This window comes from Euwallacea fornicatus, chromosome 4 (assembly GCF_040115645.1).
Source record: "Euwallacea fornicatus isolate EFF26 chromosome 4, ASM4011564v1, whole genome shotgun sequence".
NCBI lineage: Eukaryota > Metazoa > Arthropoda > Insecta > Coleoptera > Curculionidae > Euwallacea > Euwallacea fornicatus.
The window spans coordinates 1622462-1636605 of NC_089544.1; the positions used below are offsets into that span (position 1 = coordinate 1622462).

General features: G+C 39.0%; 2 protein-coding genes across 3 annotated transcripts in view; both read right to left on the reverse strand.

Moving 5' to 3' along the window:
• Positions 1–200: 200 nt before the first annotated feature.
• Positions 201–2794, reverse strand: LOC136350926 (tropomyosin-like). The gene is made up of 5 exons (XM_066303108.1): positions 2550–2794; positions 1861–2093; positions 1429–1560; positions 1219–1371; positions 201–608 (listed from the first exon to the last, which is right to left on the reverse strand). The coding sequence occupies exons 1-5, from the start codon at positions 2571–2573 to the stop codon at positions 443–445; spliced, it is 708 nt and encodes a 235-aa protein (XP_066159205.1). The 5' UTR covers positions 2574–2794; the 3' UTR covers positions 201–442.
• A 1361-nt stretch (positions 2795–4155) lies between these two features.
• dlp (dally-like) overlaps positions 4156–14144 on the reverse strand; it is a 43596-nt gene continuing 33607 nt past the window's right edge. The window contains exons 2-7 of one of the 2 annotated variants that reach the window (XM_066303078.1): positions 10169–10315; positions 8637–8879; positions 8255–8569; positions 7866–8200; positions 6625–7190; positions 4156–6565 (exon numbers count right to left, since the gene is read on the reverse strand). In XM_066303078.1, coding sequence (XP_066159175.1) covers positions 6651–7190; positions 7866–8200; positions 8255–8569; positions 8637–8879; positions 10169–10315 — 1580 coding nt within the window. In that variant the 3' untranslated portion in view covers positions 4156–6565; positions 6625–6650. Of the gene's footprint in view, positions 7191–7865; positions 8201–8254; positions 8570–8636; positions 8880–10168; positions 10316–14144 lie in introns of both variants that reach the window. The other variant, XM_066303077.1, reaches the window with a different exon arrangement.

Below are 14144 nucleotides of genomic sequence, written 5' to 3' on the forward strand. Positions count from 1 at the left end.
ATTTTTTCACTATACCGGGTATAACTCAAATGTGACCCACCCCTATTATTTTTTTTGTTTTCGACCGACGATTCGACACGACTTTTCCGAGCCGTTCCAGCTTGTGTCGGACTAACCCGAACTAAGTTTTAGTTCGGCCTAGTTTACGTTATTTTCCTAATAACGCTTGGAGAGTATACATTTAAGCAAAAAACTACAACTAATTTTCGTTGTTCTTTAATAATTTATTAATTTACACAAATTTAAATAAAATACGACAAAAACATTTCAAAATATTATGTGCTTAATATTAGTAATGACCAGAAAAATTCGGTGTAAAATGATATACATTTTCGAAGACGTCTTTCCTTAAGAGGCTTTATTGTTTAGTTTCGCGAGCGCTTTAAAAATATGGAAATTTAGCGTATAATTTGAATTCCAAAATAACTAAAAAAAAATTAATTTAACCACCAATATCTTCGTATAAAGCAGACAAAGCCTTGCATTCCTCAACTTTCTGATTTAACTCAGAGTTAAGGGATTTAGTTTGTAATTCTAGTCTCTTCACTAACGATTCAAGCTTAGAAATTTCCTTCAAGAGTGCTTCATCTCCAATTTGATATTCATTCCTACAAAAAAAATCTTTGGAATTCTATGTCCATTAAGATAACTGATCATTTTTATAAGTTCTAAATTCCACTCCTTTTCTCCTCAAACTACATTCATATTAAACGGGCTGTTACGGATATATGTGAAAAAGGTCTGACTAGAGGATCAGAGCTCACTTTTACAGACGTAGATGCGATCGAGAGCAGAAGGGCCGGGACGAGAAACACAAACATTAATATTACCATATGAGCTATGAAAAAGTTTCTTATCATATTGAACAAAAATTTAGCGACAACATTCGAGGAGCAAATCTTCAGCAAGCACTGCTTCTTGGCCGATTTAAAGATTTGACAGATGTTATAGTCTAATACCTCTAGAGCCTTAAACGTGACAATTGTGACCATTACGGTAAAAACCGCGGGCGAGAAATCTTGACTTAACAGTGAATGAAGATAAAATGTGATCATCAAAAAATTGTAAAACAAATGGAAATAAACAGCCGTCTACATTGGGAAGTCAAGGGGTTGAAGAGGGATAAAGAAAAGTAAAAAATTTGCAGATCAGGGGGTAGGGCATCTTATTGCGGACGTTTTTTTCTTTCATTGTGCAACAGTAAGTATAAATACATACATTTTTTTTTGTCGATTATTATAATCTTCTTGTAGACTTGCATATTCTTCATTAAGCCTCAATAAGTCCTGTTTAGAACTTTCCAGTTTAGTAACCAAGACTTTCTCTCTATTTTTACAGTCTTCAATTTCAGTTTTGGCATCATTATATTCTCTGAAAAGAAGTATTACAAAATCGTGGCTGTAGAACCTAACAATACCTAGTTTTTACTTGACCATTTCAGCAAATTTCTCTGTTATTTCTTTTTCTTTCATTTGAGCGCGCATTAAAACACTTTGCATTCGCTTGGGAGCCTCTTGTGAGTAAGTGAAAATTTTGTGTTCCAAGGATTCTATGTGTTTGCTAGAAACAGATATTTAAGTTGGCAGTGGTAATCAATGTTTAAGAACTGATCCTTCAATATTTTGCTACACTGTCTGTTCATTGTGGAAGTGTTTCGGATAGTTGTGAGTGTGTGTAATGGTTAAGTTTTCATTTTAGTTTAAAAAACACTTTCTTTACAAATTAGTTATTAAATGATAACTGTTACTTTTTAATTGTACTTTGAGGATACAGTTTGACTCCTTATAAAATCTTAGAAGTCTAGGTATCTAATACGCATTTCATATCACCCTTTATCATGAAATAAATACCAAGACTTACATATGACTTTTAATAACTCTATTTTCTGACCGTTGCTGCTCTAGAGCAGTTTTGATGCACTGGTCTTTTTTTGAAATTTCATTTCCAGTTTCTTTGATTTGGTCTTTAACATGATTGATTTGATTTTGAATATTTTGAATTTTGATTTTATATTCAGCACTGTGTGAATCAGCTGGGCCTTTCTGAGGTGCAGTAACTTTCATCTTAGATGTGATCTGTGGTGGGCATTTATTCTGAAATTCAAAGTTGGTAATAGAAAAGATCATTACTTAGTAGGAATTTAGATGTGTGAAATTTATAAGGTATTGATAAAAAATAAACCAAAGAAGTTGTTGCACGTCTAACAATCTTATCTCCTTAATAAAATACAGACTTATGCCTAATGGCTCAATTTTCATGTTACAGTTATTTCAATAGCAGAGATGATGCGCCCTAAAGGGTTACAGCTTTTATCAATGGAGTTTGGCTACAGCAAGTAGTAAATGAAAGCAGACTTGGTTACATTTTTAGCTAATAAATTTACAGTGGTTTACTTATGGGATATCTGTGGTATAATAATACTCATGGTCCACTCAAACAAATATGGAAGTTGAGATTCCTAAAACTTTACATAATGAAAAAAGTAGTTTCAGCAGAGTACAGCTCTGCTTCAGCAGTAAAAGCTACCCTTGCCTACTGGTGGTTCTTACCTCTTTATTTGGTTCTAGAGACATCGTTCTTGTGCCTTCTACGCTTGTTAAAGTTCAACAAGCAAGTATTAAATACCCTTTACGGGCTGCTCAAGACTGATTTAAGCCCAATCGGGATTAGATTAATTACTAATGACTACAAGACATTCACGCTCAGAAAATTAAAAAAAAAAATAGGAAACTTAAAACTTTCCGTTAAACATTGAATTTGAATAATATGTCATCATTGACAATTCTAATTTAAAAATATCAGTTAAGTATTTTATGACATCTGTCTTTGTCATAAGGTTAATTAGGCAATTAGCGAAGTTGATTGGTCAAAAATGACATTCTTACTTTGACCTGTTCCTATAGAGTCGGCGGAGTGAGGATGCTGACACACCCCCGACGGCTGAAAATACCGAACACGTCCTAAAACTACTTCAGCCCCCCACCACACCCTTCCACCTGTTGACTGTTTTGTTTTGCTGTCGTGGCTATGGTTGAAGATGTTAACAACTCCTAACCTAACTAAGTTTCTCTGAATTTTTAAAATAGTTTTCCTCATAATTGCCGTTATTTCAATATTAATAGCAGCTCCCGTCTCTCGTCGCCTATAGCTGTTAAAAAAAATCCTGGGTAAGCATTCTTTAACCATGAGTTTTAGTTCATTTTCATTGCATTCAGTTCATATCTTCATTCCTTATGCTAGGGATATGCAGATTTCTATCAAGTTATCTACAATATCCCAATTTGTCTCTATTGTAATTATGAGGTCTAATCTATTCTAACTTACATTTTTTAGCAATAATGCTTTGACTACTATTGACATTACTGTTGTCACAAACTATCCTTCTTCATTGGCAGATTTTTCCGAGTTTCTTGATGTTTTTTCTGCAAGACCCATAGTTCTCAAGTCTTTTTGCGGCTCCGCAGTATCCACAAACAAATTAATTTGTTGTTTGAAATACTGCTTAAGTTCGATAATTAGTTATGGAGGTAACATAGATATAGAATTAGAAGGTGCCATCGAGATAAACCCTCAAGCAAAAATACAAAAATGTGAGAATGTCACTGTGTAGAATGAAAGAGGCCCTAAAGTTCAATGGGATATATTAAGAATGATGCTATAACTTTTCAGCAATCAGGAACATTTGAAATGGAATTCTACAAGTTTACTCTCTTTCCAATCTTTAATAATATCCTAAGTGTTGAAGAACTTGCCACTTTGGGTGCTAAATGTGTAATCTGAGATGTGTGCTTGGTTTCTATCAAATAATTCGTCTCTAAATAAAGAAAATGTATCTAACTATTTAGGGCCCTTTATTTTTTGGTCACGATTTCAAGAGATTCTGCTTATTGACTGAATTCGAACCATTATACTGCAGATCAACATGCCGAAACAACTAAAAGGTGGAAAAGCGAAAGTCACCTCAAAGGAGAAACAAAAGCTAAAAAAGGAATACCAGGAGACTCAAAAGCAGCTTAAAACCATAGTATTACCTTCGCTAGCAGTAGCATTCGTCTTCATCGTAATTTATGTTTACTTGAAGACGAGGCCTTTGCGAACCGGCTTCGATTGACGCAAGATTGTTATCTAAATGTTAATTTTAATGAAACAAATGAATTATTACTAAATGTTTTTATTTTGTACAAAATAAATAAATAGTTTCTTAAAACCATCATTTTGCTTGTTGAACTTTGATGAATAAGCGGCACTAGGTACTCACAAATACATAAGATGTGTCTTTAAGTTTAAGAGTCTTACAAAACATATACACAAAATACAGATTCCTAGGTAATTAGTAGCTAAGTGTTAAAGTATGGAAACCTTTAATTGACCGTCAATTAATAAATGTTTTTGGACCCACATTATTGGTAGTTTACGGCCAGTTTTGTGGTCAGGAAGATGAATTTTACAGTTGTACCTGGTCACATTGTTACACACATGCACACAAAACTGCGTTGCTAAAATAGAAATGTTATTTCAGTTATACAGGGTATTACAAAATTTGTGGCATTATATGGAATCTCTTAAACGAGATACAGCATCAATTAAATTAACGCAAATATGTACAATTTAATGCCTACTTAGAATCTAATGATTGCAAAGGAAAAATTCGAAATGTATTCCAATCCTAAAGCAAAATCTGAATAAGCATTAAATTGTTCATTGTTTTCTCAATAAAATCGACCCTGGATCTATCAAGGTTTAGCAGCTCCCCAGACATTTGTAACATCCTGTAGAATTTCATTAAGAGGTCTCTTATCTAAGGTTCCAGCCATTAATCTTTGTCAATATGTCGAAATCTACCTACCCATTAATCTTCGCAGGAAGCGTCTCTCCGTTCTTTATTAAAATATAAGATGAACAGAAAAGTTATTAAGCAGTTGAAGTAGCAATTAGGTATATTAAGACTATGGCATCTAGGAGGTACCATTTGCTTAAAACTATTCCTCATACACAAGGCATCCTTCAATTACTGTGGACTGATTTCACATCGAACCAAATGGCAAAAGTTCCAGATCCGAAAACGCTTCATTATCATGATACAGGGTGTTATTTTTTTTTCCTCAGATTTGAACTATGTATTGTATCCAGATAGACTTGTCAATAAATCACTGTAAAAACCTACAGAGCAATATTTTCTCTGGGGCCTAACCCCCTTTTATCAGTCCAAATTATTTTAGTGTCAGACAGTGGTGCGTCACCTCATTGCTTGAAATTTGCATTCATTGTTCAATTTAGAAAAATAATTGGCCTTTTGTATTGATTTCCAATCAGTTACCAGTTATATCTCATTTCAGTAAAGAAAACAGCGGTTTAGCTGCTCCCTACAGAGGAGAAATCCTTCCTCCCTAGAGATAAAAACTTTGCATGCAGATTCTGACGATCAAAGTTTGGCTCTTAAAATGCAAAAGATTTTACAGTAAGGGCGGTCAGGAAATCGGGCCAATTTTCCTTCTGATATGTGCTAAAATGGAAGGAAGACAAGATCATTGAATATTTGGAAAATCAGTTGGATGGACGATCTTCAATAGAAATATTCCATCAAAATACGTAAGTGATAAAAACCAGCTTAATTTTTATATTCCTGGGGAAGGAATCGCTTAATTTATTTAGAATTCTTATTTTGTTTCGTTACTGATTGAGGTATTGGGCTGTGGATTGAGATAAAACGACACTTTTTTTTATCTAGCTATCTACGTCTCGTATCTATCTAAAAATTTCAAATTGAAATTAATTATCGATATATCACAGAGTATGAGACAAAATAGGTGTAGAACAGGAAAGCGCAACTTGCATTGAAACCAATCAGATTGGGACACAAAAGTTGGTTTCTTTGCCGATCGAATGACGTTTTGTTAAGGTTTTACCCTCATAGAGGAGCAAACCCAAAAGAAAGTTATCTTGGGCTCGACACTGGTGTAGTGCTACATTTACTATCTATACCCAAATTGCCGCCGTACACCCTGTCTGCCAACAGAGTGTGTAGATCCACCCTGCTGGCAAACCTTAATTAACCTTTTTACCTTCAGTTAAAGAAGACTCTTGATATCGATTGAAATATTTTTTCCAAGTTTCTATTATTACAACTTTCAATAAATATATGCACTAGTTACGTATTAAATATATGACACAAAAAAATAGGAAAAATCAAAACTTAAGAATGCCGCTTCAGTTCTTGCCCTGGCAAATTTGCAGGTCAACATACTTTAAAACTTGCCATATGGCTACTATATTAATTGTCTATTACTATGCTTCCTGTTAGTAGTTTTTTGCTATCACTTTTCATAGAACGACGATCACACGTACTAGTAGCTTACGCTTTAAATCATCATTGATGGATTGACTAATGGCCCTTCACTAATATTTCCCAAATCTAAATATCTACTTCTCAATATGAAAGTTTTGATGATGTGCAGTTCGGCCAACAACACCTAAAATGTAAATGTCTCTTAACACGGACTAAAACTGAGATCAGTTCTTAATTAAGTCGTCTTCGTTTTTCACTTAAGGGGCCGCCAAACAGATCCTGGAAATATCACTGTGGTCCATTAGTCACATATTATAAACTTACACTCAATTATTTACCTTTATTTACAAATTATTTACAAATATCACAGCAAGTCTTTAATGGCACCACCGAACCACACCATCACCATGGGCAACAGATACTGAATCAAAGCCCTGGTGAGCGACATGGAGTTTCTATTAGCACTAGATGTCCTTATGACCTCTGGAGGCGAAGCGGTACTGCTTACGGCAGGAGGAGGCGAAGGTTCTTCTATTTCGTCTTTGTTGGGGAACATCGGGTTGGGCTTGAAGTCGTCTTTGTCCTTAATATTATCGTCGTCTCCATCTCCAGAACCCGAACCACTACCATCGACAAAAGTCTCCTCTGTGTCATCGATCATTTCCACATCTTGGCCGTGATAAGCCTTTTTCAGCTTGTCCGACAATCCGCTTAGGGTGTAGATGTGCCCCGTGACCAGCGGAGACGTTTCCGTCGGATCCGGGGTGAATTCCCTGATCTTATAGCTTCCCACCATAGTGCCGTTCCAACAGGAGCCATCAGCGCTGAGGGCTGCTGACATGTCATCGTTATTGCAGTATTGGTACCGCAGTTGGTCCCAGAATAATCTCATGCCTTTCACTTTCTGGAAACGATAGTTTTGTTAGTGACACAGGCTGCTAATTTCATCTGAAGTAAACGTGAAAATGAGAAAGGGAGAAAAGGTCCAATTAATTTTGACCTAAAACGTTATCTCAAATAGTGCACTTTAAATTACTCTAACTTAATGTAATTAATCTTGAAGCTGAACAGAATATTATATGTTTCAGGAAGAGCTATTTGCGGTAGGAAATGTGGACTAAAAACCCCATCAGAAACATGCACTCTGTATTCCTGAAATATTAAATTCTCCACGTACGAGATCATTTGTATTTTCACAGTTTATCCGAGAGTTTGTTAATTCTGGTGTAGATGCAGTGGCATATTCCCGTCTGGCCTGGCTTCACACATAAACAACACAGTGTATGGCGGTAGTTATCCATGCGGATGAGCCATAAATACGACATAACCCAACAGATATCCTGTTTGTTTAAATCAGCGTCTTTAACGGGGCCATTTATCAGAATTCTGACCTCTGCATGGGAAAATGTGGTTTGACGTAAGGATGAGATCATTTTCTTATTTTGATTACGTCAAGAATTCAGGAAACTAAAGTTCTGCACTCAAAAATTACAATGTAATGTGTAAAAAAGTATTTACATAAAACTTAAATACGGAATTTTCTGTACAAAAAGGCGAAAGAAACATGAGTTACACTTACCCCCTTAATATCATCTATTACTTTTTCCAAGCTGGGTCCCTGCTCAGGCTTCTCTTGTACCTTTTTATGTTTCTTGTTCTTCCCACTGTTAAACTTCACTTTTTCTTGTTGGATTTCCATCTCGGGATTGTCATCTGGAGGAGTGTCATAATCGGCATTTCTCTTCGGTCTTTTAAGCCCGGAAGTTCCGCACTTGCTCTGGATCTTCTTGGATATGTCGCCTCCCATTTCCTGGAAATTCATTATCGCCTCTGATATTTTGATGTTCAGAGGCTCGACCACCGCATCGACGTTGTACGGTCCGTTCAGACGATCAGCTACCTTTTCGATTGCACCTGCAAAGCGCGGCTGTTTTAGGACCCTGCTGGGCACAACCTCGAAAAACTTACTGACAAATGTGTCCCAACTATCGCTCAACTGCAGATGCCGTTTCAGGCATACAGTAACAGTGTCCGAGCAATAGGAAGAACATGGACCGACGCCCATTTCTTGTCGGCACACCCCGCAAAATTGCATGCGAGTTAGATCGTTCAGGCATCTGTCCTCCAGACGAACATTGGGCACTTCTCGTAGGATTTCTACAGCTCGCATCAGGGACTTGTAGAATGTGCGAGTGGCCACAAACGATCGGGTCAGTTGTTGGGTCAGTTTGTGGGGAACGTCACCGAAGGGTTTCAACTCCAGCATGTGATTGTGGACGCATTCTGGTACAGAGTGACAACATATTTCGAATGGTTCTAGAGTCACTAGACAAGAACGCTGATTACTTACGCATATAACTGTCATCGAAACTGTATTGGGAATTAATGACAGTGAACATTTTCTGGTAAAGAATGCCGAAAAAAGAGTCCATCGTCTCCGAAAGACGCACGGACCCCTTTTTGTAGTAAGTTTCCAGCTCGTTGAAGAAGTCCGAAAATACCTCGGAATTCTGCAGATAAATTTTGCCGTACGTTCGTTCGAACATATCGTGGAATTCGCGTTTTGAACTTTCCATCATGTTTCGGAATATTTCTGCAAATAAAAAAACATAGATAAATACCCATGACTAATAAATTCCTATCATGCACGATTCTTCTATCTAAGAACCGTTTTTCAGTAGCACTGATCTCATTCGGTACCATTGCAGTGTTGAAGAGGGTCAAAGAGTGCATTAATTTGTATTAAATTCGTTTTGGTAACAGTAATCTCGTTATTCGTGCAAAGGCAGTGGAGGACACGGTAGGGCAGTTCGGGATCGTGTCCGGAGAACCGTTTACCCCTAAATCCGCTATTGACAGTGGCGGGTATGTGGGTGGGCAGTTCCATGCTTTGCCCGAGGTGCAGTTAGACAGTTAAAAAAACCACCACACTTCTTATCTGTCTGGCTAAATTCGAGACGTAGACACAGGAAAAATCTTAAACCGACGACACTATTGACGTATCAAAACATATCGATTTATCTTTTATGTAAGCAGCTGTCAGCGACAGCGAAATGACAAAATTGATAGTCAAGAGCCGTGCGTGGGATAAATGCTCACATACAGATACGGTATGTAAATATGAAATAAAACCCATAAATATTAATGAACTGAAAATGCCCCGATGATAAACAAATATGTATGTAAATCGAATATACCTATGTAATACATACGTAAATAAATAGCTAGGGGGTGTAGCATTAACATTAACGATCAAACCCTAATCAAGATCATCATTGACACCTGACGTAACGAAACTGAAGCTCACTTTTCTTTTACAAATGTGATCATTGGAATTTGGCCCACTGCGTTAGATATGACAGCAGCGCCATTTCAAATTTACACCATTGTCACGGTCACAGCATTTCCTCGTTGAGCACCGTAGGCGCGGAGACCTCAATTTAGCAAAACATTTGATTGCAGATATCCCTCCATGAAACGTTTTCGAATTTGTCCGGGAATAGGATGCAAATTTGTGCCACTGCACCACGTGGCAACATCGCCTGAGCAAACGGCTGATTCATCCTCGTGAATGTGAGGCTGCCGTCACATATAGCGGATGTGTCAAACTTGTAATGCTTTTTTTTTGACATGAGAACAAAAGCCGAACGCGGCGTTGCCATTTCGCTGTCTTTTTACTGCGCAACTTGGGCTTACTAAATGTCTGTGTACCGGTACGTCGCCTGACTTGCCTTGGTGTTTTTGCACAACGCCTCTGCGTATTGCGATGTTTTGGGGTGAATTGTACGTAAAATTTGCTTAAGGCTTAAACGTTACACTCTGGACGGTCGCACTTAGTGACGCGTCCGCGGGATGGGGCCCACGGGTAATGGAAGTACTCACCATCGAATTTCTTCGCTCTAGTTTCTATTATTGAGGCAACCTTGAGAACGGACTCTTTGACGAATTTTTCAAGGGAGGACTGACTGTAGATCGATAAACTGGTTTCGTAGCTTTCGCTGCAGCAACTTCCTTCTCCGCATATTGGACCTGAAACAAAATGAGTGCTCCATGAGGTTCTGTTGGTCTTAGCTAATTTCGTAAGGTTTAATCAAGGTATGTCATTCCGGAACTACTGTTGGAAATGGTCGCGACTCAGTATCGCGTAACTTGGGGGGACAGTCACCATGCGGGAAGCGCACGGCCGTCAGGTGCAGCTGCAAAGCTGTGCGTCCGTTACCATCATGTGCGAGCTTTTCCTACCATAAAAACCCTTCCATGTGTTCGCCTCCCTTTATTCGATAACGGAACATCGCGAGTCGCCTACCAACAGTGCCGTGAAGGAAACATCCTCTCTGAACCTGCCGTAACAAGTCAGAACCCAAATGATGTTTCACTAATTCGGAATGTGAGGCATCCGGTCCGTGGTACCTGAATTTTAAGAAGACCCATCTTTTTACCTGGAAGTTTACCGGCAGGGTAGCATTAAGAGCGACATCCATTCATCTTGTTTTTAATTTGAGATTAGGCGCTTTGCCTAACAATGCAAGAGGCGTGGTGATTCACACAAAACCACAAATCTTTATAAATAGTGAGATATTTCTCAACGGCTGGGAATTTCTTTAGCGTCGCTTTTTTTGCCACCAGCAGTAGGTGGTGGTGCTCGATGAGAGACAGAGAAAGAGAGAGAGAGAGAGAGAGAGAGAGGAGGAGGGTTTCGAATTTCGTACATCCACCATGCCACAAAAGCTTCTTTTGCTCGAGTAGGTTTTAAGGTACCTAATAAGTGCTTTGACAATAAGACTTTTGTCAGCGAAGCGTCTGTAAACACACCGCATAATGCCGCCATTTGGGAGCGCAGTAATTCTGCCGAATATCTCTATTCTAACGGAAATTTTTGGCTTGAGCTTGTGAATCCTCTCGGCCCACCTGCAGCTCCGGGCAGGGGCTTTTCAAGGAAATCTTCACGGTTGATTACTGCCCAAATCAAAGGTTAAAGACCGAGATGGCGTATCAACCTTCAATGTCTCATTTCGGAGACCCCGAATAAGTCACCGGGAACACATTCCCGACGCGAGATATCCAATTTTCGTAAATCATTTTTGATAACGGTGTGTTTTGTTTTTTAAACATCCCATTAAGCACTTGAAATTATTCATCACATCCTTTGCGTGGAGCCATTGTTCGTGTAAAAAAGCAGACGATGATGTCACGCACTTGCCAGAATTGTGTCGCGAATATTTTCCTCTGGGACGTCCGGCCTACGTTGAAATGCTCAGAGTGACTCGGCCAGCTTCCGCGATGTTCTCCTCTGAGCGTCCCGAGTCGTCGTGCGGAGAGCCGCGGTGCCGCACGGAAAGATGATTTCGCGACGATTTTCTCCTTTCGCGTGACGGTTTTGCGAAGTCGATTCGACAAAATCAATCCGATCGATTAACTAACGAGCAAATTAAATTTTAATTTTTTCCAAAACGGAAAAAAAAAACCAACACCAGCAAAGAAGCGGAGGCCTGTGAGAGAAGTTACAGAGGAGAGCTGGTGGAATGTGACGGAATATGGGGATCGCAAGGGAAACGAGGCAGAGGAGAGAGAAATATGATTCGAGTAATTCAAAGGAACGGTTCCGGTTATTTCAGCCAGTTTCGGTTGGGATTCGATAACGGCTCTGCCATTCCACATATTAATATTCACAATTTCCCAGTAACTTATTAAGTTTAACCTTAAACTAATTGGGCCTCCCCTCTTAATGGAATCCCAAACAAAGTACATGTTTCCCAAACACGAGCCTCTCGCTAATTATAAAATACGCTCTTAACTGCCAAGTAATTAGGAACATCCAGAATCTAACAATATTCAAATAAATTTACCTAATAAAATTACGAGGGTCTCTGGTCGTTACAAGGTGTTTTATTCACGGTTGTTCGCGGCCCCATCGTTATCTGGGATGCTTCGCTCTCCCTGTAAGGGGCGACAGAAGATAAATCGAGTTATTCTTTAGAAAAAAAAAACAACAACAATAAAAACCCTAACTTAAAACTTATTCGCAAAAATTGGAGAAAGGAAGAAAACCCCAGGTAGCTGCCGTTGATAAACGGCACGAAGTGCGAAATTTCCCTTGTTTTTCTTTCTGCTCATTAAACCTACTCAGAGGGGCTTTCCGGAGGGACAAAGGCATGTTACTTTTTTTTTTATATAGACTGCGAGACGATAGTCTGCGATTTGGACGTTTTGAAGCCCTAAAAACCGTTGACCAATTTTTACAATGCCAATAGTAACTGTACACAGGGTGTCTAATTCCGCCCAGAAAGCCGCCCTTAATTAAGATGGTTCTCTTTTATCGCATCTTTATCTTTCCCGGCCCTATTCGTGCAGGCCCAAAGAGCTGGGTTCAGGGCAGTATTCTTCTGTTTTGGTTCGTTTGTCGGCAATTTTTACAGGTAGAAAACTGTCGCGTTCGATTTCCGAAATGTTTTACGGCCAGTCGCTGGTCAAAACGTTTACAGAACAAATTGTTGATTATTCCATGATTTAGGGGCTTTCTTATGGCGCCCCTGCCACATTCCATGACCGTTTGAAACATTTTTTTTTTTTTTTGTGCTTTTGTGCGCACTTTCAGTCGAGTCTCAGTTAAGATGTCTCTTTAAGCCCGTTTCAATTGAGCGGAAGTTTTCCTTGAAATTCAATCGCGATTTATCGAGCACTTGAGTTTATGTTATGTCTTCAAATCCAAATAAATTCGAAGGAAAACTTAGAGAGAAAATCTCATCGAAGCCAAGTAACGTATTTATGAATGTAAATATTTTTACTAGAAAAAATTCATAGTAAACAGACGGGGGGGCCTTTGCACACGGTGAAAGATTTAGCGCTTGTTTGGCTGGCAACCACATCTGGACTTCGTATCTGACTGGCCGTTTTGTAAACCGAACCCGTCTTTGCGTTTTGACAGGGAAGAGCGAAACCTGATTAAAAAAACATTCAGACACCACAGCACCACAATCATCTTTGGCATGTTTGTTGTTGGTGCGCTTAGCCTTTTCCTGCTTGCCCAGCCCCAATTTCGGCCTCCGCTGGCCTTTCTGCTTTTCGCGATGGGCAGAGCAAACTCGGGGTCTGCGTTGAAGTAGGTTATTAATGTACCTCTACTTCACCGGTCTGTTCTCATTAATTTTGACTCGTTTTTCCAGCATGAGTGAGCACGAACTTGCTCACGATAATCGCCGCATTCGAGGCACTTGAGGTCTCCTGCATTAGAGGACGGGAACTCGTTGCAACAAGCCAGTTTCTCTTAATATCTCCACGACGGCCGCCGAAGTCCCTCCTGTGTTGACTCTAACGAGGTTCTCCACGTCCTCTTCCCTCTCAGTTTTCCGTCATATTTTTTGCTGCCGCGCTTGCCCTCAGTCCAGCGTTGCTGCGTCTGTGGATTTTGCTGGGACACCCTGTGCGTCGTTAGAGCTTTACCTCCATCGTCTGCGATCATTTAGGAAATCGACCGTGCGCACGAGCACGTGAAATATTTTTCTAATAAAACCGAGTTTTTCTGGGAAAATCAATAAGTTGATTAATATTAATTGAAATCGAACAGCAGATAAAGCAAATCATAATTCTCCGAGCTGCATTTCATTAATCAACCAGAGGGAAATGTTGTTTATTATGATTAGTAAGCAATTATGCACATATAGCAATTATTAACAGTAAATAACACATCGTTAATAATGATCGATAGGCCGTTTTTCGCTGTTGCTCCGTTGCGCGCTGTAAACAGGGTTGGGGTCAAACTATTAAATGTTGTAATAAGGTTAATTTTGTATAGATCTAAGAACATGAAGTGACCTTTTGCCCAGCCTTTAAGTACATCATGTACTGCTCTGGCTTGACA

Bases quoted from the DNA above. Each gene is read 5' to 3' on its own strand.
- LOC136350926 (XM_066303108.1), bottom strand. From the start codon at position 2,573: ATGTCTCTAGAACCAAATAAAGAG. The intron at 2,094-2,549 runs GTAAGAACCACC...TTTGAATTTCAG, and splicing joins CTCTAGAACCAAATAAAGAG to AATAAATGCCCACCACAGAT. The intron at 1,561-1,860 runs GTAAGTCTTGGT...ATCTGTTTCTAG, and splicing joins AGAGTTATTAAAAGTCATAT to CAAACACATAGAATCCTTGG.